Raw genomic sequence first — 27,440 nt, 5'->3', positions numbered from 1 at the left:
GTACAGTAGTTGTTTAGAAAGAAGTAGGGGTCTCTGGATATGAAATGAATTTTATGCAGTCAGATCTGATCAACATTTTGGCTAACTTTGCTTAAATATTTTTCTGTTTTAAAAAAGGAAACTATGATGGGAAGGGGAGGTGAAGAAGGGAAGGTAAGAAAGACTACTATGTAAAAGCAAAAGACTTTAAACATTAATCTACCTAGATAATCAGCTCTTTCCACAATCTGTGATCCAGATGGAAAAGTAATTAAAGCTAAAATAATTACATTAGCCTCATTTACTGACTGTTTGGTGCCACGAGTAAGGGAAAAAATAAACTGTTAATAACTGATTCTGTCATGTAATGACAAACCTTTAACTAAGTACCCCTAGCACTTCCTGGGCAATTTCAGTTCACACAGAAAAGGTCTGTAACCCAACGACGAGTCACATCTCACAGTTCTATGGCAAAAAGAACTTCTCTGGTTCCCAGTCACTTATAGGATTCCACTTTTTATAATATCACATAGATGTTCAGAGAGTAGACATCAGCTATTGGGCATTGTGGTGTGTGAAAGCTCCTATCTGCTCACTCACAGAAAGACTGAGTCCACAAGGCCTAGCAGGGATGTGCCATTACTCCATAGGATAAATGTGGGATTCTAGTGCAACATAGCTTCAAAAGGGGACACATTTCAATGGAAAATTTGCTCCAAATCCCAGTTTAGGGACCTTGATGTTGGATGGGAACCCACTAGCAAATGTATTAGAAGGAACATATGAGTTCTTGGACCCAAGTTAGAATGCATTCAGGGCTTTAAAAATCACAGCATTTATGACAAGAAGGAAACTTAACCATCTAATCCAACACCCTCATTTTACAGTAGTAGATAGGGAATCTGAACCCACTTCATAAAGATCAGCAAACCAGTCAAAATTGGGTCTCCTCTGACTTTTCTCTTTACAAACCCACAGACTGTTCACCTGTACTCAGGAGGGATTACTAACACATCAAAAAAAGGCATTTTAATAAGCAATTAATGGCATACTAGAATGAACACTCAACTCGGGGTCAGAGGACATAGGATTGAATCCTAGCCCTGATACATTCACACTTCAATGTGGCCCTAGACAAGTTATTTAACTTCCATGACCTCCATTTTCCTCCTCTATAAAGTAGAAATGTGAGGGAACATAACACACTGGTTAGTGAGCTAACAGAGTTGAAAGAAAGGGGGAGAGCTGGCTATATGTGAGTCCTATCTCTGCCACATGCTGACTGTGGGACTTGTCAGATCATTTAACCTCTCAGTGCCCCAGACAAATCTGACGTAAATTGCAGAATACAGTTATCCTTTCCACATTGCAACTTTCCCCATTGTGATTTTGATATATCTTGGATCAGCTTAAAAAATTAAATAGGAATTTGGGGGGAGTTTTGCAGAAACCACAGTTGATACAAAAAGGCCAGCAGATGACACAGAGTCTATAACCAAATACTCAATTCAAATTTTACAATAAGATACTGTAAACACCCCATAGAAGAAAAAGAAAAGATTCAGACTTCTCTGGTATGAAGGAAGGGCCAAAAAATTTTCCATGGATTTTCCAGGCACCATGCTCCTGACCCTCACAATGTGGAAGGGATAGCTATAGATGCCAAGTTGCATTGGTAGAAGCAATGACCTCGTTAGGAGTTGCCTACACTAAAGAAATCATAGGCCTGAATTCTTACACTCTCTCCTGCAAAAGAAGAAAACAATAAGTGCATTATCATACAGGGCAGTTTTGAGGAACATATATAATTTAAAGTACTATTAAAATTCAAGTTATTATTATGTCTTCAGCTTCAAGGATCTGTGATGGCATCAATGTGCACATTCCCCTACAACTTAGTAAATAATATATGAGAGTTGCTGTGGCAAAAAAAACCCAATCATTTTTTAACCACTCTGGTGGTGAGCCTCTCTTAACTTAGCTAGGCTAAGCTAATCAATCAACCAACGTTGTTCAGTTGTTTTTCAGTCATGTCCAACTCTTAGTGACTCCATTTGGGGTTTTCTTGGCAAAGATACTGGAGTAGTTTTCATTTCCTACTCGAGCTCATTTTACAGATGAGGAAACTGAAGCAAACAGGGTTAAATGACTTGCCCAGGGTTATTATACAGCTAGTAAGTGTCTGACATTACATTTGAACTCAGGTCTTCCTGACTCCAGACCCAGTGCTCTATCTACTGCACCACCTAGCTGCCCTGTCAATCAACAATGAACAAGCATTAATTAAGCACCCATTGTGTACCAAGTACCGTACTGGGTGATAGGTGTACAAAGACAAATGAAATTATGCCTGCCTCTAAAGAGCTTACATTTTTTTTCCAGAGAAATAATATGTATGTACAGCAAAAATATATCCAAATTATGTACATAGTGAGTACAAGGTAATTTGGGAAGGAAGGAGCCAGGGGATGGGGGTAGGGAAACAAAAAGACTTTTTATGTTAAAGTCTGTACTTGAGCTGAGCTTTGAAGGAAATTGGAGCTTATAAAAGGCAAAGGTGAGCATTCCAGACACATGGGTCAGCCTGTGCAAAGACAATAACGTAGGAGATGGAGTGTTATATGTGAGCAGTAGAAATAAAAAAGCCAGTTTTTCGAGATCATAGAGAAATGATGTGTAAAAAGGCTTGGAGGGTAGATTGTAGCCAGTCTGTGAAGGATTTCAATACACAAAGGAGTTTATAAGAGATAAAATTTGATTCTGAAGGCAGTAGGGATACACTACAGGTTTTCTGAGCAGGAGAGTAACTTGTTTAGACATGTACTTTAAGAAAAATATGTTGGAAGCTGTGTGGCAGATGCATTGGTCAGTGGAAATACTTGAGTTGAGACAGGTCCCTGGATAAAAGACATGCAATCTATCATTGGAATTTTACTTGAACATTCCTAAATTTGTACTCTGCTGCCACAACCTTCTAGGGTGAGGGGTCCCTCCACACCTTGTGGAGGCAAAGGAGGAAGACTGTAGTGGAGGGAGTTATCTTTGTGATTTATTGATTTGTTAACCCTTCCAAACAAAAAGAGAAAATATAAAGAAAAATTTGTGCAACCAACAGCCAGATATAGTCATAGCCCCAATGAGGAAAGCAGCCATCAATCTAAGAACAGATGATCAGGTCATTGGAATCATCACCACAGGTACAATCTGCCAACTGTTGATGAGTCTTAACTATGAAAATCTGGCTGTGGGAGGCCAAGCAAATAACTGATCACTCACTAAAGTTGTGGGCAACTCTGTGGTCTAAAAGAAGGTGTTTGTTCCCTAATAAATCATTGTTCAACATCACAGGGGTATTCAGAATTTGGAACTGGTCGTAGAGTCTTGTCACATCAATTTTTCTCTTCTGGAGGTCACATGTTGACCAGATGGATTTTTGAATCTGAAAAACATGAGGAAAGCAAAGAAGGAAACTCAAATCTGCACACAGTGACATTACCAGAAACATGTTCTGACTTCAGATTTTCATTCTCAGAAAGGGCACCTCTGTCTTCCAAATTCACAGATCCATTCCAACTCATATTTTAATGAATCCCTGAACAGTGACAGCAGAGGAATTCAGACCTAAATAACTGAGGTGCAGTAGTTTTCCAAGGATCTCTAGAACTAGTGGGAAAGTGGTTGGGGGTCAGGTCAGAATTTATCCAGGTTCTCTCTGTATACACCCTGATCCAAAGGCACAAGAAAGAGAGATTGACTGGAAACAAATATGAGAGAGCCTAAGGCAAAGGCCATCAAAAGGAATGGTAGACCCCAGTTCAAATGTCTGAGATGACTTATTTGAAAAGATATTCTAGCTCAGAGCAGTTGGGTTTTTTTTGTTTTTTGTTTTTGTTTTTTTTTTTTTGGTGATAGATTCTCATCTGTCTCTGAGATACATGGGGCATTTTAATTCTGAACACAAAACATTTTCCTTGAAAAATCTCTCCCTTTTTTTAATCATATTTCAGAAAATCTGTGAGCTAGGAGGGACCTAAGAAGTCATCTAGCTGAGCCCTCACATGAACAAGAATTCCCTCTACTGTGCCCCTGACCCAGTGATCATTCAGTCTTTGTTTCAAGACTTCTGGGGAAGGGGAAGTCACTACCTCCTGTGACAGTCCATTTTGGTTTGAGACAGCTCTACTCTTTTTTAATTTACATTGAGACAAAAATCATCCTCCTAGTGACTTCTGATATATCAGCCACCCCAATAAAAAGAGCAGCCATCAGTTTAATAAGTAAAGCATTAGGTTAACAGAAATAATAAAAAGATTCAGCACCTCTGGGCACTGGATTTTATACATAATAGAACTCCCCTTGTGAACTTTGATTCTACTGCTTTATTTACTTAGCAAACCTGTGTCAGCTCTGAATCAACCTAGTGCTATGTAATAATTCCTCAGCACCTCCTCAATCAATAAATAAGAGTGATAACAAGACATTTTTCTCAAAGATTTAAAGTAAACTGGAAAAAAGCACCTCTATCCACTACATCTTTTCTTTATTTCCACAGTATAACCATTGGGTTAAATTAAGGAAGGGGAAGGACTTACCTTGTCATGAGGAACAATATCCCAGTGAAAAGCTTTTGTTCTTTCAGTGACTGGAATGGGGTTAACAGCTGGAAGGCTGGCAGGGAGAGGTGGGCCTCCCTGAACTATGGAGAGGCAAGGCTGGGGCACACCTGGAATGCCCTGTCCCATTGAGGTTCTCCTTTGGAATCCTGACACACAACTGGAAACTGGAACCATACTCAGTGAAGTTGTAGAAGAACCTGAAGCCAGCAACAACGCTGATTCTTTCTCCTTTCCTCCTGGAAATATTTCGGTCCCGTCTTTATTGATCTCATGTTTGGAGGTCAGGCTAGTCTCTGCACATGAACTTCTATCCTGAAATTCAGCCTGATGGTCTGAATAAGTCAGAGACAGTACACAGTACTGGCTGATGAGGGAGACCCATCTGTCCCTCATCTCAGTGACATTCTCCATTTGTCTAATCAGGGCTGTGGCAGGAATTCGGAATCTAAAAAGAGAAATGCATGTCTGTTTCTCTATCCAGCTATAGTAAATGGAGCTGTAGATGTAGAACAAGGGGGCTAAAACAATAGAGGTTTGTTAGGCATATGGCTTTATCACTTTATCCTTCTGAGGTTCAATTTCCTTATCTGTGAAATGGGGATAATAATTTGCTTCTTAACCTACCTCAACAGGGTTCTTGAAAGGACCATATGAGAAAATGTCTATAAAATGCTTTATAAACCATGAAGTATAAGATAAATGTGAGCCATCATCATCATCATGATTATTTGTACAAAAAATACATTGATGCCAAATAAAGAGGCAGCACAGTGTAATGGTCAGAACACTTGGAATCAGGAAGAAATAGATTCAAATCTCACCTGAGACACTTAGTAAGATGCATGACATTGGGCAAGTCATGTCATTTTTCTAAGTCTGTTTTCTCATCTGGAAAATAGATTTAGAGAGGGGGCATAATGGATGTAGCCCATAATGGAGTCAAGAAGATCTGAAGTGGGAATCCTGCCTCAGACACTTCCTTGTCATATTAACCTAGGCTAGCCACTTTAACCTCTCAGTGCCTCAGTTTCCTCATTTGTAAAATGGAGATAACAATAGCACCTGCCTCCCAATGTTGTTCTGAAAGCAAAAGAATGAACATGTATAAAATCCTTTGCAAACCTCAAATTGCTGTATAACCGCTAGCTATCGTCATTACTATGGTTGCTACTATTATTATAAGGAGGAGGAGGAGAAGCGACTCAATAATCTCTAAAATCCTCTCTAACTCTCTCTATATGACTATTACATGTGTGCACATATCATTGAGTCTCCTTACAGAAATAAGGGAGGGGAGAGAAAAAAGTTTCTCGTAGTAGATTTTCATTCTCTGTCTCTCCCCCTGCCCCCTTCAGTTTCCATAAGCTCCAAGAAAATCCCAGGGCCTAATCAGGCTGTCGATCTTGTCACTCCCCTGCTCAAAAGCCTTTGATTGCTTGCTTGTCCTCTACAATAAAATGCAAACCTCTCAGTTTGACATTTAAAATCCTTCCCAATCTGGCTCCCATCTACCTTTCCAGGCTTATCACACATTATTTGCCTTCATGTCCTTTCCATTTTGGCTAACCTGACCTATGTTGTGCTTTCTGACCTAGGCATTCCATCTTTCTCATCCATGACTATGCACCAGCTGGTCACTATGTCCACCTGGAAGGTTCATTCTCCCTTTTAACTTCTGTCTTAGAATTCTTCTTTTTTGAAGTTCAGCTCTGGCACCTCCTCCAGGGGAAGCCTTTTTGGATCCCTTTAGATAGTAACACTCTCTCCATCTCCAGTTATTATATATGTCCTTACCATTTTGCCCTAGTAAAATGTAGGGAATTGGGGGTAAAGATTATTTAATTTTTATCTTTTTATTCCCAGAGTCTGCCATAGTGCCTGGCACATAGTAGGTGCTTGATAAATGCTGGCTAGATTGGTCACATAAATTACTACGTGTCTGAGACACTTTTATCAGGGCCAACAGAACACAAGAAAATCAAAAACTCATTAAACATTTGTTAAACAACCTCCTACTGTGTTCACAGCCTCCTGCTAGATGCTAAGGAAGATCCAAGGTTTATTAAGACAGTTTTCTCGTGACATGTACTGTCTAGTGCATATTTGCAGAAAATTATTATATAAAATGGCATCTTAGTGCAGAGATGTACAAAAAACTGGATAGGGCATAAAAGATAGAAGACTATTAAATGACCCAGAGGGAAGGCTTCCTGGAAAGTGGAGAATTTGAGCTAAACCTTAAAAAAAAAAAATGATTCAGAAGGCAAGGAAAGTATGACAAGTCATAAAGGGGAAAAGGACCGACTCTGGAGTGAGAGGATCTGCATTCAAAGCCTGCCTCTCTTGCACATTCCCTGAAAAACCTTAAGAATGTCACTTAACTTCCTTAGGGCTCATCCGTAGGATAAGAGGGCTGACCTAGATATCAACCCAATTCCTTTTCAGTTCTAGATCTATGATTCTATGTCTCTCTGAGTACAAGAGGGAAAGAAGGAATAGACACAGGAGAGAAAGAATAACTAGCAAGTAACCGGCTTTTTTCAATCTAGACTCATTTTCCCCTTCCCTATGCCTATGTCCCTGACAAGGCTTTGAATATGTGGGTGGTGGGCTTAATGATATGTGAAAGGAATTGAGCTCTGGCTGACATCAGAATCAAATGGAGGAGGGGGAAGAAAGGGCCATGAGAAATTAAAAACCTGCTAAAGGAAGAAAATTAGGAAGAAAACCGCTTAATAGTAAGTAGGTCAAACTATCCATCTGGGACCCAAAGGATCCTGGTTCACACTTTTAGCAAATTTTGGACTCATTAGTCATGAGCTGAGTTTGGATTGAGTTTGGTGGATGCTTTGATGTATCAATATGTACATAGGTATGTAGCAATCAAACCATCTCTTCTGCCTCAATGAAGCAATCCACTACATTTGGAAGATACCTGAAGATAAACCCTCATACAGCGCAACAGTATGAATAACATCCTGATTAACTTTGCCAAAGATAATTCTAATTTAAGCAGAATTGTTGGACGGCTTAACTTGTCAAAGGAGAATAGCACAGGCTGCTTTGACCTTTTCAAACAAAGTTAATTGCTTAGATTTTTAAGGTTACAAAGTTGAAATTTTGCCATATATTGATTCAGTGGTGCAAGTTTTTCTCTTCATTCCTTCTTTCCCTTGGGGGATGGCAAGAAAGTTTTCTGATGCTCTCCTTTTACTAAGACAATGGCAGAAACAGTCAGAAATCTTTGAGTTTGGGTCAGTTACATTAGCTACACAGTTTTGCTTCTCAGGTGGAGATCATCTTGATGTATCTTATCCCTCAACCATCTCCGATCAGGTTAAGGCATTTTTATTTCTAAGACTTTTAGAGCTTTTTCTAAACAAAAGCTCTTTTTTTCCTAAACTTTTTCTAAACAAAAGCTGATTTAGTCCAATCACCTCATTTTACAGATATAAAAACTGAGAGCCACAAAAGTTAAGTGACTTGCCCAAGATCACACAAGAAACCAATGACAGATTCGGTGCCCTTTCACCATACAACTTCCCTTATACTTCAATGCTTCAAGGATCCTTGAGTCCATTACAGTGGGTTTTCCTTCCACCCATGTAGACCACAGCCCTTCTATCTCTATAATAGGTGGTCTTCTTGAGTGACTTTGTCCAAAAACTATTCCTCAACAGAAAATGATGCTTCTTCCTGAACTTAGCTAGACAGGACCTCAGCTAAGAGACATAAAGTCCCATGGTCACCTCTCAATGATGCCATGGCATTGAAGTAAAATGAGTTCAGGATAGTGTTTTAAACTTGCTAAAATGACTACAAATAAAATAACTATGAATGTGTAGAAAGGACTCTTTATTTTAACGGTGATATCCCTTAAAATAGAATAGATGCCTCTACTCACAGATAATTGTCTTTTTTAGTCTGGACTGAAAATTCGTCATGTTCATTTTCTTTATGGACTCTCACATCCGACAATTGTACTATATTTGCCTCCAGATCAGTTTTCTCATTCTCTCCATTGAAGTCAAGAGGATATAGGGTCAGTTGTCTTTTATAAAGCTGCACCAAGCACCTGAGACAAGAAAAGAAATAGCTGAGGAGAACAGTGTATTTTTTTCCACATATTACTTCTTTCAACCCTAATGATTCTCAGTCTCCCAGGATGTTTCCAGGAACTGCTCAGTGGATATTGCCAAAGAGACTAGGTCAAAGTTGTCAGAAGATCCAGTTTTCTCACTGTGGGACTGGTGAAGCACGTTACAAAAATAAAGCATTTGTTCAGGGGGAACTGAAGGCTTTTGCCAGAATCTCTTTGACTGATGGACACTTAATCTCAGAGCATCGCTCAAAAGTGGTGGTGGCTTGTTGAGTAGCCAGATCTATACCTGAACACTTTTCTAATGAAGATTTTCACCACTTAACAATGTCTGTAAGTAATTCCACATACAAACATATTTGCATCTGTGTATCTCTCAGAAGAAGAAGGGCATGACTTCATTCTACAGGTGTTAATTATATAGAGAACACTTTACAAATCCAAGAGAACCCTGAGGCATAGGATGTGGCTAACAACTGACTGGCATCCACCCACTTAGCACCAACCCTCCTTTCAAGTCTTGCCTTGTCTTCCCCATGCCATACAATGTCCCCTCCATGACTTGAATTGTCAGGACTTCCCCCAACAGAGAATATAAAACAAGAGAAATTAAAACAGACCCACCTTTGAAACTGGTCCCCAGCTCTGGCCTAAGCCAATTATACTAATTTAAGACTGAGAATTTATACCCTCTACCTACCATGAGTCTTTTGTTCCAGCTAGGGAAATAGGTGCGTGGCAGCTATACAAAGACTGTGATATTCTAATTTGAAAGAAAATATTGCACGCATACACTTCACAGAAAGTTATATCAAGGCGCTCCCTCTATGGATTTTAATGGCAGTCAGAATGCAACCTTTGTTCCATGGCCATAAAAGATATCACCTGGAAAATGTATGATCCAAAAGGGAAATGGGTTGGTCATAGAGCCAAAGAGGGGAGGACAGATAGAAAGCTCGAGTGTTTTGCTGCTATCCAAAGAATACTAAAAGGATTTAGAGAAGACTTCCCCAGCATTGAGTAGCTGCATGACGGAAGATTTCAGGGAGGACAGAGACAAGAATCATACAGGTTAAAAGGGCACAGACGGGTTGCAATCTGCACCAACGAAGGAAATACAGACATGGCTGTGATCACAGGTACAATGATGTACTGAAATACAATACAATTGAACCCGGTGAATTGACAGGTGGCAGGATGATACTAATTGTTCATTTTCATAGTTGATCATACTTAGAATATTTAGAATGTACTTAAAATGTTAGTATGCAAATTTCTTGCATGCAGGGATTATTTCATTCATTGTATTTGTATCCCTAGCACAGTACTGGCAGATAATATGTATTCAAATATTTGTCAGTTGTTTGATTGATTGTGTGAGCTAAGAGTTCAATTTATTCTGCACTCTGTTCCTAACTGGCTGCTATTGTGGTCAGTTTTTTAGAAGGGCAGTTCAAGAGTAGTTTGGACCATTGGCTTATTATAGACAACAAGGTAGTAGTTACACCGGGAAGGGAGGAAATTCAAAACTTGTCTCAAGGTCATCACCTTGGCCTATGAATGACCGATTTGAGGCCACATGAACCAATGCAGAGTAAGCTACAGTGACTTCATGATTTAAAGGCAAAAGCAAGGAAGGGAAGCAAGAAGCCTGGAGTCAAAGTTCAATTCTCACCCTTTCACCTGGTGGGACCCCAGGCATGTCACTTAATTCAATTCAATAAGCATTATTGAGGGTCTGCCATGTGATGATAGCACTATATTATGCTCTGAGTATGCAGAAATCAAAAGAAAGAAACAGTATGCCTTCAAGGAGCCTACATTTTATGGGGGTAACAAAATATCAAATTCAAATAAAAACAAATCCAAGATTTCACCCTGTACCTTGCAAATTGACAACGATGACCAAAAAAGCAGGGGGAGATGACACTGATCTAAGCCTAAGTTTCCTCATATGTTATGGTTTGTCCTTCATTCTGGAAGAGAACCATGACATCAGGAGGGTGATGCCATGACTTGCAAGGGAATTGGATTTAAGTGAGGGCTGTACAAAGGTTCTCATATGTAAAATGGAAAGGAAGGAAAGAAGTAGTTATTAATGTTTACTAATCAGGCAGTGTGCTAAGCACTCTACAAATATTATTTTATTTGATCCTCACAACAACCCTGTGAAATAGGTTCTATTATTACCCCCATTTTACTGTTGAGGAAATTGAGAGAGACAGAGGTTAAGTGACTTGCTTAGGATCACACAGATAGTGAAGTGTCTGAGGCTGGATTTGAACTCAAGCCTTTCTGACTCCAGGCCTAGCTCTGTATCCACTGTGTTACCTAGCTGGGGATAGATAATAAAACTTAAACTACCTATGCCACAAGGTTGCTATGGGGGAAATATTTTGTAAGTCTTAAAGTACAATGGGAATATGATTGAGATTATCATTATTTTAAAACTGGGCATTACAATTACATTAGTATGTCAGACTATTTTTTCTATGACTGAAGATAGCCCTTAATAAGAGTTCAAGGGTGGCCAAACATCCAAACATTTCCCTATTCAGTCATCTCATTTTAGGTGCTCCTGTTACTGGAAAGAAAAAAATTATACAATTATAGACAGGAGCTAACTGGTAATAAAGTTGATATTAAAAGCTTAATAAGAGAAAACCCCAATGCTTTCATACTTGACCCATTTAGCAGCTTCCAGACCATTCTGCTCCAATTCCAGCAAGCCTTCATGCACAGCTCCATCCTGCTGGTCAATCTGTCCCAAAGGGGATTCCACAGATTTCCGCAGGATCTTATTCAAAAGGTACATCAGCTACACATGAACAAGACAAGAGGGAAACAAATTTTGCCAGGCTATCTCAGGATGCAAAATTGCAGAAAAACAATGCATTTTATTTGTCCCCAAAGCAGGCTTCAATGAAAAGGACTTGTCAGAAAGTCTAAACAGTACTAGGCTTCTTGAAAGAGCCAGGAACCAACTTGCTGAGTACATGAAGGCGAGAGTGTCTATCTTATGTTTTTAAGTGCAGACTTACAGGTGGATCATTGTCATTCAGTCACGGTTAATTTCTTACAAAAGGCCACTTGCTGTCTGTGTTTAATATCATGCAGGAATTGATATTCAGGTTAGATGAGCAATTAACTTACTGTCTCAAACTTCTATGATCTGTAAATTTGAGCTAATATCTCAGATCAGATAAGAAATCCTATAACAGCTTCCAGTTATCTATGCAGGATTAGGATTTACAAGGATCTGGGCACAAATTAAGTGTTCAATGAACATTGTTTAAAGAGTCAAAAGGTGGTTTAGGGAGAATGTGATATAACTGAAAGAATGGTGAATTTGTAAATTCATGTTTAAATTTTAGCTTTGCCACTTACTACCTTTATGACCCTAAGCAAATCATTTAACCACCATGGTCCACAGTTCCCTAATTTATAAAATTATGAAGTTCCTTCTGACTCTAAATCTATGATGTTAAAAGTCAGATGTTATTTTATTGAGTTGAATTATTTTTTTCTTAGATATCTGGGCAACTGGTATCTTTTGTATTTTTTTAAATTATTTCTTTCCTACACTTCATTACCTTGTGAGGTTCTTGAGGTTAAGGACTCTCATTTGCTTCTTTTTTGCATCCCTAGCACTTAGCAGGGTGCCTGACACATAGTAGGTGCTTAATAAAGGTTTAGTAACTGACTGACTTCAAGGAAAAGGAAGTGGGACACCTGGTTAGTCAGATATTGGCTAAGTAAGAATATGCATGGCAAACCAAAAGCCCACTGGCAAACAAGAAGCTTCCTGATTAACTGAAATGGAGCTTAGGATTGTAAAACAGGAACATGAGATTCATCCAGAGCATTCAGATGGGTATAACCTGGAACAGGGCTATACTACAAAGAAAGATGATATTCTCAGGTAGACCAGAAGACAAGTTTTAGGACAGGACAGAGGTTCTACTCCCAGTTTATATCATAATATGGAACCTGTAAAACTTTAGGCAGAAAATAGATAGGTAAGTTTAGATGCTATTCAGTCCATAATGGGTAGTGTTTTTTATTCTGTCAATTACCTGCAATTTTGTTCCTGATATTTCTCCGTATTATTCTTTTTCCTCTCTGAATAAACCATAGGAAAGACACCCTTGGTCTTGAAATGTTTTGTGACAGGGATAAGAAGGGGAATTCAATTCAATTAATACTTATTAAGTACCTCCTATATGCAGGACACCACTATGTTAAAAAAAAAAAAATTTAAGTAATCCCTGACCTCAAGGACCCTGTGGTCTAATAGGGGTGGACATGCTATACATAAACACAAAGAAATAGGATATAAGATAGAATGGGATAGTGATGGAAAAATTCAAATAAACTGTTCTGAGAAATCTGAGGTGAAGGGGGATACTTTCATCTGAAGTGTTCAAGGCAAGTTTTGTGAGTTAAGACTTGAAACAAAGGAGGTACTTCAACAGACTTGATGGGTGATGGGAGGGACAATCTCTTCCAAGTCTGGGTAAAAGCATGAGCAAAAGTCCGGACAGGGAAGAGGTCAGAATAAGAATGAGGGCTAGAGAGTGGTCCAGTTTGACTGATAGATCCTATATGTGAAGAGGAATCATGAGATAAGTCTGTAAAGAGAGTCTTGAGACAGATCATATAGGACTTCAAGAGCCAGGGTCAGGAGTTTAAACTGCTTTCTATAGGAAATGAGCCACAGAGGAGAGGCCAGCATAGTCAGTGTGGCAGAGATTATTCAGGCAACACTGTGAAGAATGACTTCCCAAGGCAATAGATTCAAGACAAGAAGAACAGTTAAGGAGATTCTTAGACTAACCTGGGAGTGAAAGGAAAGCACTTCTGCGGAGGATACTGTAGAAGTAAAAATGACATTTGGCAGCTGCTTGGGCAAGATAAATGGATTAGAACCAAGTGCCAAGATACAGAAGTAGCAGAAGGGAGACAATAACACAGGCATGGCATACAAGCATATCTATAAGCATAACTAGGGTAAGACAACTAGGGCTTAGCCCCAGAACACCAGATTAGAAAGCACAAAATTAAATTGATATTAAAAGCATTTGGAGTCCTTCACTGGGTAGAAAGAACATAGTTTCTAACTATGTAACTGTGTAATTAGCACCTAGTGAGAAAAAAATAATCAGCTAAAATAAGAGGCCATCAAATAGTGAGATATTCTCTCCCACTCTTCCATTCTCCCCCACATATACTCAGCTGAGAGTATACTTCCTACTGATTTCCCTGCATGTGATTTATGGAAATTAACCCAACCACATTTCTAGTTATAGCTCTGGGTATGACAACTCTGACCCCCAAGGAGACAAAGCTGTGCAAGAACCTTGAAGGTCACAAGGCTCAAAACTTCAAGTTGGGATTTTGTGGTTGTTGTTCAGTCATGTCTGACAAGTTGGGATTTGGAGATAATCAAAGTTTTGAGTGATGACCCTTGGATGAATTCTTAGCTGAGTCCCTGGGGGTCTGATGTGATGACGGAAGATGACAGCCTAGAGTTTCTGCCTTCAATGTGTTGAGAAAAAACAAAAGACCAAGTTCGAACAATTATTTTGCTTTCATTGTGTGGTGCTAATCGGTGTTCTATCTGAGTGCGGGGCAAAGGTGCTACTTGGCTCTGAATATTCTCAAAGCCTATTTTCTCTACCTTTAATTGAAGTACGAAAAAAATACATTTTTCTCCATTTAACATAATGAGACTAGGCAGAAGCCTACAGCTTCATCTAGAGACTAAACCAAGTGTTCTTTTTTAATTTCCATACCCAAAGGTAACAAAATTTGAGGTCCATAGACTAGAGTTCTAGAGCCCTGGACTTTAAAAAGCATTCCAAGATAGGAATTCCCAAGCACATAAAATAATCCGTGCAATGTACTTAGCCAGAACATATTCAAAACTTACTTTCCTTTTGTCTTCTAGGGAAGTTGCCTCTAGTTCATAATCCTGGCGCCCATGAAATGCAATGTTAAACCGGGTCCCCTCGCCACTTTCCCAGGATTTGATTTGGGAAAAGGGGAATTGTTTTCTGATGGTACCATTCTCAATGTTAAAAATGGTCTGGGTGTTTAAATCAATCTGAAAAAGAAAGCATTAGTATTGTTAGTTCTGAATCTAAGTTCTTCTATCCTGCGTTTATTACTATCATTAAAGGAGTGCGCTAGCTAGATCCTGATTAAGGAGTTCCTTCCGTTACGGTAAAAGATTAAAATCAAGGTGTATACCATTATTATCATGGGTCTACTTGACTGTGTTGATTTTGGTCATGGTACCCAACGGATGGAGTCAGTGCTTCCCTTATCCATGTTTGATAATTGTGCACCATTTTTCATTTTGATGTGTTATTTCCTTTTCCACAATTTGCCGTGTGCCTTTTTATCCCCTATTGAAAAATATCCATCCCATCAATAAAATCTGCAGGAGATAGCAATTCTACGTAACCTTAGGAGAATCACAAAATCTCTCTGGGACTTAGTTGCCTCATCTTTAAAATGGGTGGCATATAATAGGGGAACTTGATTCAGCATCTTTTTTAATATGGGTTTTGTTTTTTTTTTCTTTTTTTTCTTTTTCAATAGTAGGGGAATGGGAAGGGAAGAAAATCTTTTTGTTCATTGAAAAATAAAACTTAAAATAGGAAGCAGAGAAGTATAGTAGAAAAACCATTGGCTTTAGAGTCAGACAACCTGGGTTCAAATGTTCCCTCTAATCACTTCACTTCTCTCAACCTCAGTTTCCTCATCTGTATAAAATGAGAAGGTTGGACTAGATGGTCTGTGGTCACTTCCTCCTCTAGGTCTATGATTTTATGATATTTTATTTGCCTAAAACAGTAGATTACATTGTGTATGGTACAGCAAGGAGAAAATTATTCTGAGAGTCATGTGATATATCACTTTCTGTCATAAATTAGATTTGTTAACTTAAGCAACTCTCTGGATCTCAATTTCTTCATTTGAAAAAATGAAGGGAATGGACAATATACCCTAAGAAGGAATCTAGTGGTAGTATCTGATATTCAGAATTAGAAGGGACCTTAGAAATTGCCAAGTCTAATCCCCTCATTTTAAAGCCTAAGATCACAAAGGAAGGTCAGTGGCAGAGCTGAGATTCAAACCCAGATGTTTTCATTCCAAATTCTCTGCCCTTTCCATTATATCACATTGGACCTTCCAGTTTTAATAGTCTATAAACCTGTCAATGTCCCTTTCAGTTTTAAAACATCATTTTATACATACTTAAAAGATGTGAAGATGACCCCCTTTACAGAAAAATGAATGACCAAAGAGTGGGCAAGAAAAATACTGTTAATACCTTCATTCCCTCCCACACTATGGAAAACTGAAGGATGTGCTATTTATGAATCTTCCTTTGACTTTAATTCAGTAATACTTCAACAGAATCCAAGAAGCATATGTACTTTTACTCTGTGAGTGTTGAGTAAATCTGACATTGAGGAAGAATTTGAAAATAGCTTGTATTTACATAGAAAATGGAGGAGTTTGTTATCCCATGACAGCCCTATGATATAACTAGGGCATATAACATTATTCTCATTTTATGGATAAGGAAATTGATTTTCACAGAGGTGAACTGGCTTCACCTCCTTGGGGACTTCAAGTAAAGGCTGGATGACCCTTTCTCAAATATGCTGTAGAAAGCATTGTACAGATGTGAGTTGGAACAGATGATGCTTGAGATTGCTTCCAACTCAGAAACTCAGTGATTCTGATTTGCCCCTAACCACATGGCTAAGTTTTTCACTGATGTCTTTTGGGTCTTTTTTTTAAACATCACCATTATTTTCCCCCTTGTCTTTCCCCTTCTTCTTGCCCCTCCCAAAGAGCCATCCTACATAACAAGTAGTATTTTTCAAGAGAAATAAGAAAAGTTAAAAGAAAAATAATCACTATAAGTGATCTATATACTGTAAAGGTCTACACATAAGTGCTATGTACAATACTTGCGGACCTCCCACCTCTACACTGGTGGGATTGGGGCGAGGGGGTGAAGGGAGGTATTTTCTCACGTCTCTTTTATCAGGCCCTACTTTTTCTATGTAATTTTGCAACATTCAGTTTTGATTACTCTGTGATTGGGTTTTTTTTTCCATTTACTTTGTTCTAGTCACTATATATATTTTCTCGACTCTGCTTACTTCACTCTGCATCAGTTCATATAGATCTTTCCATGCTTCTCTTTATTCATCCCATTCATCATTTCTTTTACTACACAGTAATATTTTACTACATTCATGTGCCCCAATTTGTTTAGCAATTCTTCAATCAATGAACATCTACTTTGTTTGGGATTCATTTTCTAACCCAAGTCTTCCAACTCTGAGTCTGGTGTTCTTTCCATTACCCCATACTGACTCATTTTAGTCTCGTTTTTGTTAGTAAGGCACTCAAGATAGTTCTATATCACACCACTGCTGGGAGAATTTTTATGCTGAGCTTTAATTAAAAGCACTGTTCTGAAGTCAAATTAATTTTCCTAGGCAATTTCTTTTTCTTTAAGTATACATTTGTGGTATGTTGTTAACTCTCTAGCCTTCTAAAAGCATGTTCTTTTTCATCATCTAATTATTAAGGGATCAATTTGAAGGGAAACTGAGACAACACAGTTCCCTCGTTAAAATAATTAGTTTACTATAAGGCCCGTGGAAGACAGGAAAAAAAGAGAAAAGGGAAGATGAGCTTCTTTCATTATGTATTTAAACATTCAAGCTGCAGGGTATGCAGTCTAGTTTAAATTTTAGGGGCGGAAAGTAAACATTAAAAGGGCCAAATTTTTTATTAATTTATTGCTTATTTATTTAATGCTGCTGATGTGTATTGAGCTATGCATGGGATAAAATGAATAAAAACAGGTCTTGACTTAGAAGAACTGACAAACCTCAAAATCAATTACCTACATATATCTATATATCTGTATGCAAATAGGGATGCTTATCTTACTATACTGTAAAAAATCCATTATTTCATCTGCATGGGTATTCATTCCTTTGGTCAACAGATAGAAACCCTCCACGCCTTCGGCAAATAGCTATTCTGCAAATAAGCTTCTCTGCCCACTTAGCTATGCTAGCCTTAGATGTTCAAAAGCCTCTCACTGGGCTTGTGTTCAAAGCCCCCCAAGGTTGAGGCAGATTGGCATAATGGATAGAATGCTGGGACCCGGGAAACCAAGATTCAAATCCTCTCCCAGGAAGTGACTCTGTGACCTTGGGCAAATCAGTTAACCTCACTGGGCCTCAGTTTCCTCATCTGTAAGGAAAGGGGGTTGTGCTTGATGACCTCTAAGGTTCCTTCCAGTTCTAAACTGATGATCCCATGATCTTATAACCTTCTAGATCTAATTAGGAACAATGACTTTACTTCTCATTTTATTTTCCTCATAAGATTGAATCTCGATCAAAGAACCAATGTTTTTCCTGAGCAGCACTCATATTATGTGCTTGATGCTGTGTCAGGAATTGTGTGACAGGGAGGCAGAATAGCCAGACTAAGCCCCTTACCCTAGGTTTAAAAGGTAGGGGGCAGCGAACAAGGAGGGAAGGGATGGGCTAGTGGAGAATATCTAGACAAACAGTTAAAATGATTAAGAAATCCATAATATTAACCACTTAGCACCAAAAGAATCTTACCAATCTGTGTGTGCATTTTTATACAAATTTGTCATATTTTTGCCTGGGCTCCCATTTTCCCAGATTGGGTGTGCCTAAAAAAAAAAAAAGGCTCCTGCCTCTTTTGTCTTCCTATTGACTATAAAATAGTGTAAGAGCCAACATACAAGGGCTGCTTGAGTTAGGCTGCAATCCTGACGGATCTCTTGTGCTCTGGGGAATGTTACAGATCTGGGCAAAGGGGATTCAGGTGACTCTGGCACAGACTGGCACATGCCCTTGCTTTATCCTTTTTTAACATCAATGGCATTTATCTATGTAAGGTCCCTTTTGAGCATGGTTTGTGTTTCTTTTCCTCAGATCCAAAAAAAATGAAACAGTCAGACTCTGCTTCCAATCCCTTCAAGAACCCAGGGGTCAGCTCTGTAACATGAGGAGATATAGAAACAGGACTTTTGTGACTTGGGCATAGCTTAAGAGACCTAGCACTGGAAGGGACCCTAAAGATTGCATAGTTCAGAGATGTCAAACTCAAGGCCTGCAGGCCAAATGTGGCTCTAAAACTCCCAAGTGTGGTCAAAACTAGATCAAAATGTAATTATGAAATATTTTACAAAACATTTATTAATAAACACGCAATATCACATAGATGATATTAATTTGTTGTTTTCTAAGTCAGCATGTGGCCCACAGGGATCCACTTCTATTTGAGTTTTACACCACAAATACTCTTCATTTTATATATGAGGAAATTGAAGCCTTGAGAGGCTGTGACTTGCCCATAGTTACACAAGTGGTAAGCAGCAGAACCAAAATTCAAACTGAGATCCTGAGACTGCAAGTTCTATGTCCTTTCCATTGTACCACAGCTGCTTCCAAATGCAAAAAATGCAATTAAATTAAAAACTAACACTTAAATGATGGTGGAAAAAGTGGGAGAAGATAGCATTTGTAAAGTATTGAATTGAGTATTGGACTTAGAAAATGAGGAAAAGAGGCAGTGAATTAAAAAAAGGTTGTAAAATTGCCATAGTACCTGACATTAGCCAACCACTTCCAGAGTTAGAGGATTTATATAAATGGATAATGTGTTTATGATGCAAGGGGAATGACTATAAATCTTTCTTAGTTATGTTTCTGCTGAGAAATGCTGAATAAAAATTGCCTGTCTTCCTTCATGCTGGCCCCATGACAAGATGGAGAGATACACAATAGAAATAATGTCTGGATTCAGAACTAATTGAATAGGTGAATCAAAAGAGTGGTTATCAATGGAAGAAGGTCTCTAGCATACTGCTTCAGGCATCTGTCCTTGGCTCTCTGTGGATATTCAAAATTCTTGGGTATTATTTTGTTTTCTCTACTAACTTACATATAAATATTAGACAAATGCTTATCAAATCTGCAGATGAAATAAAGTTGGGAAGGAGAGTTAATATAATGGATGATAGAGTCAGGGTCCTAAAAAAGATTGGTATGTTAGATTATATGCCTTCCCTTCTAAGATGACTTGGTATCTAATCTATATATGTCTTATATGTACCTAACGATTTACTTGTGTCTTCTATGAGAATGTGCGTTTCTTGAGGGCAGGGACTGGCTTTTTTCGCTTTCTCTGTATGCCTTATACTTAACGTAGTACCAGGCATAGAGTAAGTATTTATAAACTTGACAAGGAATTAAATCTGAGGTCTTTTTCAGCTTTAAATCCATGACCTAATAAAATGAAAACTAATAAGGATAAATATAAAGTTTTACGTGAAGGCTCAAAAAATCAGTTGTACAAGTTCTTCTGAACAAAGACCTGGGAATTTTAGGAAACTGAAACCCTAATTTAAATCAATGTTATAACATGAAAGTCCCCAAAAGTGATATTAGGCTGAATTTAAGAGAGGCTGATATTCTGAATGAGGAAGTTCTGAATGTGAGTTCTAACATACAAGGTCTTACTAGACTGGGGTACTCTGTTCATTTCTGGGTCATTTTAGAAAGGGCATTAGAGAGTAAAGAGATGAGATACCAAGCCAAAGAAGGACTGGTTAAAGAAACAAAGAATACCTAGCCTGTAGAAGAAAATTTGGGGAGGATATGATAGCTGTCTTCAAGAATTTAAAGGGTTGTCATATGGAAGAGAGATTGACTTGTTCTGCTTGACCCTAGAGGAGAGAGCTACAAGTAACAGAGAGAAGTTGTAGAGAGGCAGCTATAGGTTTGGAGTAAGGAAAAACAATTGGAGATGTCAAAGATGGAATGAACTACCTAAGGAAGCAGGCTCCGCTTCACCAGCAATCTTCATGAAGAGACAAGTTGACTACTTGTTGATAGTGTTAAGTGGATTCTTGTTAAGGAAATGGTCAAACCAGAATGATGCCTGAGGTCCCCTCTAGCTCTGAAATTCTGAAATTCTATGATGCTTCCTTTACTACTAATTTCTTTGCCAAAAAGGACAGGCAGCTGGTAGACATCCAAATCAGAGTCCATCATATGGACTGTCTCATTTCATTGCTCCCAGCTAATTTCTAATTATGCAGAGCACAGTCTAGGTGAGGTTCTAGAGAGAATCTCCACCTTGACAAGGTAACATGAAGAGAATTGCCTGACCTGAAAGCAATTTGTAAACTGTGAATTTTTACAGCCATGGTGATTAAATGTGACTGCTTGCAAAGTACCCAGTGGATAGCACTAGGATTTGGGTTTATTGGGGTAGAACATATAGGGGATCATTTTGCATGAATAGAGAGGCAAGTGGAATAATGGAAAGAGCACAGATTTTCATTCAGGAAGTCTACTTTTTTAATCCTAACTCTGTTACTTATGTATTACCTGGAATACATAACCTAACTGACCCTTAATTTTCTCATCTGTAAAATAAAGGGATAGACTATATGACTAGTAAGTCCCCATGTACTCCAAATCTGATTAACCATGGGAATTTACCTGAATCCTGATTAATCATTCAACTTCTTTACTATGCAGTAACATAATGCTAGGCACCATGGAGGACATAGATGGATAATGCACATCTCCAACATTTGAGAAATTTCCAGTCTACTTGAAGAGGCCAAGTGTATAGACAGGAAAAAACAATGGTAATTTTCAAATACTAATTGTATAATCTGTCCAAATCTATATACCCAGTATGGTAGAGTGGAAAGAACTGCTATAATTGAAGTCAGGAGACCTGGGCTGAGATTCCAGTTCTGATAGATATTAATCTGTGTGAACCTCTCTCAGTCTCACTTTCCTCATCTGCAAAATGGACACAAATGAACACAGCTCATATAGTGTTCACAAAGAAAGTGTTTTGTCCATCTTAAAGTGCTTAAGTATGGTTGTCAGTTGTTCTTAATAATAATAATCCCCACTGCCTTGTCCCTCAACCACTCTAAGCCATGTTGATCATTCCCTTCTCTTACCTCCATCATATTTATGGCCAATATCACATAACTTACTGATACTAACTTATGTTATCTAATTGTTCCATGCATGTTGCTCTTGCCTCAATTAAATAAGCTTCTTGTATTGATTCAATCTATGTCCCTCATTGCCCCTAACAGAGTATTAGACTCATCATGTGAGTGTTTAAGAAGTGTTTCTGATTGATCATGAGTCTAATTTCCATATGAAATAGGTGGTTTTGGCACCATGCCATGACCACCAACTTTGGAAGCTCTCTCACAAATGCTTGTCTTTGACCACTAAAGGGACTCGGTTGTGGAGTATAGGTGATTCAGCACAACCCATTCCAATTACTGCAAAAAGTAACTCAAAATTCATCTCTAATTGGGGAGTTCACCTTAACTGATTGAGCACAGTCTGTCAATTAAACCTATCCTGATAATATCAGTAGCTGCTGCCCCTGAACCACAGATTCTTTTTGCCATTTCAATGGTAAAGAAAAAAATGTTAGTTGCAATCCTAGACTTTGAGAGCCGGAAGGGACCATAGAGAGTATCTACTTTAGTATGATCCACAAATATCCTTTAAAGTATCTCCCCAAAATGACCATCCTCTCTTTTCAGTAACTGGGAATTTATTTAATCTGATTAGAAACAACAGGTAGTAAAAAACGTTCAAAGTGCTAATAAGTTGGAGAGACTTAATTTTAAGGCTGGGTTAAATATGACTGTGGCAATTAGGCAGCACAGAAGATAGAGCACAGGGCCTGAAGTCAGGATGATCTGCATTTAAATTTGGTCCCAGACACTTACTAGCTAGCTGTGTGACCTTGAGCAAGTCACTTAACCCTGTTTGCCTCAGTTTCTTCATCTATAAAATGACTTGGAGAAAGAAATGGAAAACCATTCTAACGTCTCTGCCAAGAAAACCCCAAATGGGATCATGAAGAGTGATCACATGATTAAAATGACTGAACAACAACAAAGAGAAGACAGGCTGATAAAATTTTTCAGTGGCCTAATAAATTGGAGGAACTTATATTTAAGACTGAGTTAAATATAATTGTATTTGATGGAACCAAAATGAGTGTTTCCATTGAGTCCAGATCCCTTTTCTCCTGGCTCTGTTTATACCATTTATTAGCAAATATAATCAGTCACAATTCTTAGCTAGTAGGATGTGTGGAAAAGAAAAGACAGCATCTTACCTGTAAAATCCGTTTCTGCCATCTGTATCTTTTATATTTACGAATAATGAAGTTGAACTGTGTAGCAGTCAAGAAGTCCTGGGAAACCTGCAAGACAGTGATAGACCCAGTCCTTAGAACCTTTCAATCTGCTAATAGGTCCTAATTCATTGAGACCCTTGTACAGAGTAAGTGGCTAGAGTATGTTTCAGTTAGGGAGATGGAACTACTTTCTGGAGAACCTACAGTGAGCTCACAATTAATTGGAATTAGATAGAAGCAACAAATTTTGTATAAAGGGCATGGACTTCCAGGCTTTCAGTTCAGAGGACCTGGGTTCTAATCTTCTCTCTGTCACTTACTTTGCATGTGATCTTGGTTGAATCACCTAACTTTTCTGGGACTCAGTTTCCTCTTCTGCAAAATGAAGATTGGATAATTACTGGGGTCCCTTCTGGGGCAGCTGGATGGCACAGTAAGTAGAATGCTAGAGTCAGGAAGACCTGAGTTTAAATTCAGCCTCAGACATTTAATACCTGTGTGACTTGGCAAGTCACTTAGCCCAATTTGCCTCCATTTTCTCATCTGCAAAATGATCTATAGAAGGAAATGGCAAACCACTCCAGTATCCTTGCCAAGAAAACCCCAAAAGGGGGCACAAAGAATCAGACATGACTGAAAAATGACTCAACAACAACAAAGGTCCTTTCCAGCTATAAATTTATGATCCTATTACCTATCTTGAATAATATCCATAGCAACAAAAGGCTTATTTTATCCCATATCACCCAAAGGAATCTCAAGGTTCTAAAGAGAGTATCAATGCTCAACAAACAGTATGAGTTAACATTTATAATTAATGAACATCTACAAATGATTCAAGGGGTAGGAAATGGAATTAAGAATGGGGAGGTTTTCCTTGGAGAAGAGAAGGCAGAGTAGTTTCAAAATTACTGTCTTTAACCACTTAAGAACAGTTTCTATCTACACTATTCCTAACTCCATGAAGGGTTTTTATGATAAGGATATGATTTGGTTATAGAGAGGCTCTTGCAACCATAGTTATATTTGTATGACACTTTTATTATTTTCAAGATACTTTCACAGAAATTTTTTCATTAAGATCACACAACAACTCTGTGAGAGAGGCAAAGTCAATATTAATATTAGTATTGATGTAGAAAGACAGTAGAAAGAATTGGATTTGGAGTCAGAAAACTTGGTTCCATATCTTAGATGTGCCAATTACTATCTATGTGACTTTGGACAAGTCACTTAACTTCTCTACAACTCAATCTAATCATCTATAAAATGACATAGTTGAACTAGATAAAAACTACAGTTTCTTCTAGGATTCTATCATCCTCATTTTAAAGAGTTAGAAATCTCCATCTTTAAAGCCCCAAATTGGTGACAGAATCCAAGCAAGATTACATCAAGTAGTGAAAAAGTAGGAATATAATGAAAGCACACCTCTATTAAACACACCTCCAAAACTTGCAGACACATGCGTGAAGATGAGCTGTATTCTCTCTGTCACTAAGGAATAGATTGTTTCTTATAGACCAGCAGCCCTTGTCCCAGAAAATGGATATCTAACACAGGAAGAGAAGCCAGATGCAAAATGGTAGAAACAGGGCAGAAACCTAACCTTCCCTAGTACTCTCAGGCAAAGTGATAGTTTCCTATGCTTTCAAATGCTTCAAAAACTTACAATTTACTTTGAAAAAAAAAAAACTTTTTTTATAAAACTTTTTTAAAAAGCATTTTTCGAATGCTTTACAAAATTTAGTACATAAAGGTCAACTATGGCTATGACTGTGATTCTCAGTGTTACCTCATTTTTCTCATCTTTCTGATAGGATTCTAATAGAAAGGATCCTGGGGCAAGTCTTACTGTTATTGTATACTTAGTGTTCTTCAGATTATTGTGGAAGTAGATAAAGTGGCTGCTTTGTTTAACTGAATAAGAATATTGGAAGGTTAACTCACTTGTAAAAAATCAGGGAAAGTATCTTCAGGAAAACTCCAATGGTAACAAGAGGCATTCACAAAGTCCTTAAAAAATATTATTTCATTTTATCCTCACAATAACTCGGTAAGTAGGTGTTATTTTTGTCCCCATTTTTCAGATGAGGAAACTGAGGCAAGGAGTTATGTTGTACTGCTAGTATGTGTCTGGGGTCATATTTGACCTCAGGGTCTTCTGACTCCAGTTTCAGCTCCCCCATCCACTGTATCACCTAGTGGCTCAGGAGCAGACAGCATGACAGAGATGACATCTGTTACCATATGGTTTGGGTTTCTTCTGCTAGATCTCTATAGTTCAAAGCTTTTCATTCCATGAAGTTTGGAAATGGTGAATGATTCTAAGATCCAGTGACACTGGTCTCCTTACTGTTCCTCACACAAAACACTCCATGTCTTTTTTTTTTAAGCACAGAGACTTTTTATTCTCTCCTTTTCCTTTTCCCCCTCTGTCCCCCCACCACTCATTGAGTAGGCTAAAAAAAATACAATTATTGCAAATACAAAAAAAAATTTACAAAAGAAATTTCCTCATTAGCCCAGGTCAACAAAAAAATAAAGGAAGGCAGGAACAAATGAATGAACAAAGCTGAGAAACGTTCCTTACATCAGGTGTCTCTGACAAAGGCCTCGTTACTCAAATAAATAGTCAAATTTATAAAATTTATAAAAATTTATAAATTTATAAAAATGCAAACTATTCCCCAATTGATAAAGGGTCAAAGGATATTAATAGGCAGTTTTCAGAGGAAGAATTAAAGCTATCTATACTCATTTGAAGAAGTGTTCTAAATCACTTTCGAGTATAGAAATGCAAATTAAAACAACTCTGAGTTACCACTTCATACATATCTGATTGGCTAATATGACAAAAAAAAGAACATGATAAATGTTGGAAAGGATTGGGGAAACTGGAACACTAATGCATTGTTGGTGGAATTGTGAACTAATCCAACCATTCTGGAGAGCAATTTGGAACTATGCCCAAAGGACTATAAAACTATATATATATATATCCTCTGATCCAGCAATATCAATACTAGATCTGTATCCCAAAGAGATCATAAAAATTAGAAAAGGACCCACATGTACAAAAATATTTATAGAAGCTCTTTTTTTTGTGGTGGCAAAGAATTGGAAATTGAGGGGACATCCATCAATTGCCGAATGACCGAACAAGTTGTGATATTTGAATGGAATGGAATACTATTGTGCTATAAGAAGTGATGAGAAGGTAGATTTCAGAAAAGTCTGGAAAAATTTATATGAACTGATGCTGAGTGAAGTGAGTAAAAGCAGAAGAACACTGTACACAGTAAGAGCAACACTGGGTAATGACCAATTTTGATACACAACTCTTCTCAGATGTACAGTGATCAATTCAACACAATGCAATACAATTCCAAAAGACTCATGCTGGAAAATGCTATCCACATCCAGAGAGAGAACTATGGGGTCTGAACACAGATCAAAGTATACTATTTTCTCTTTTTTGCTGTTGTTGTTCTCTTTTTCTTCCTTGTCATTTTCCCCTTTTCTTCTGATTCTTTCACAATATGACTAACATGGAAATAAGTTTATACTTGTATAGTCTGTATTAGATTAGGGGAGGAGGGAAGGAAGGGAGGGAGAAAAAAACTGGAACTCAAAATCCTATAAAAGTGAATGTTGAAAATTATCTTTATAAGTAATATTAAGTGAGGAAAAAAGTTAATTTGCTCTTAAGTAGCATAAGCAGACATCTAGACATTATGTTTACAATATTATTTAGCCAATCTTTCTTTGAAGATGGTAGAAAGGTAAACTTCAGCCTAGTCTAGGTCAAATGATCATAAACATTGATTTTATAGAGTTTGGATTACTGAGGTTGGCAGAATATCAAGTAAATATAAGTCCACAAATGAGTTCAAACATTAAATTGTAATGTACAGTCTTCTTGTTCAACAGCTTTCTTCAACTCTCCCCAGATACTTTAACTGAGGTATAACTCTGTAACAGAATGCATAGTAGACCTAATTAGTATGTGTGTCTTGGACTGGGATTGGGAGGTAGGGGGTTAGACTAAGAAAAGACAGGTGAGGAGATGGCATTCTTGTCCCCTAAGCTGCTGTGATAATAGCTGGAAAGTAATTTCAAGTCTAATGTGCTCTACAAACAACTGTCAGAGGTGACACCAAGTGATTACCAGCTCTAATTCTCCTTTGATCATCATCAGCCATCACCTGATTTCTTTGATGTATAATTTTACATCTTCAAATAGTTTACCATGCCTGTTTCTATGCCCAGCACTATGTCTAGCACAATGCCCTATGCATAGTAGGCATTCAAATATTCATTTAGAGCAAGAAGATACCTGGAAAATCAATTAGTCCAAAGCCCTCATTTTACAGAAAAGGAAACTGAGGCCCAAAGAATAAATTGGCTTACCCAGGGTCACACAGGTAGTAGAGTCAAGATACAAACCTAGTTTTCTGATT

The 27,440-nt window shown here is 38.0% G+C and overlaps 1 protein-coding gene across 1 annotated transcript in view; it reads right to left on the bottom strand.

The window, feature by feature from the left end:
* LOC140519948 (disheveled-associated activator of morphogenesis 1-A-like) overlaps positions 1–27,440 on the bottom strand; it is an 85,695-nt gene that overhangs the window by 35,605 nt on the left and 22,650 nt on the right. Inside the window, exons 2-7 of the mRNA XM_072633497.1 lie at positions 22,957–23,043; positions 14,627–14,800; positions 11,376–11,512; positions 8,500–8,670; positions 4,572–5,040; positions 3,256–3,418 (exon numbers count right to left, since the gene is read on the bottom strand). Coding sequence (XP_072489598.1) covers positions 3,256–3,418; positions 4,572–5,040; positions 8,500–8,670; positions 11,376–11,512; positions 14,627–14,800; positions 22,957–23,043 — 1,201 coding nt within the window. The remainder of the gene's footprint in view (positions 1–3,255; positions 3,419–4,571; positions 5,041–8,499; positions 8,671–11,375; positions 11,513–14,626; positions 14,801–22,956; positions 23,044–27,440) is intronic.

Source organism: Notamacropus eugenii, chromosome 1, assembly GCF_028372415.1.
Source record: "Notamacropus eugenii isolate mMacEug1 chromosome 1, mMacEug1.pri_v2, whole genome shotgun sequence".
Taxonomy (NCBI): Eukaryota; Metazoa; Chordata; class Mammalia; order Diprotodontia; family Macropodidae; genus Notamacropus; species Notamacropus eugenii.
The sequence above is the reverse complement of the archived record's forward strand: the minus strand, read 5'-3'. Positions and strand labels throughout refer to the sequence as shown.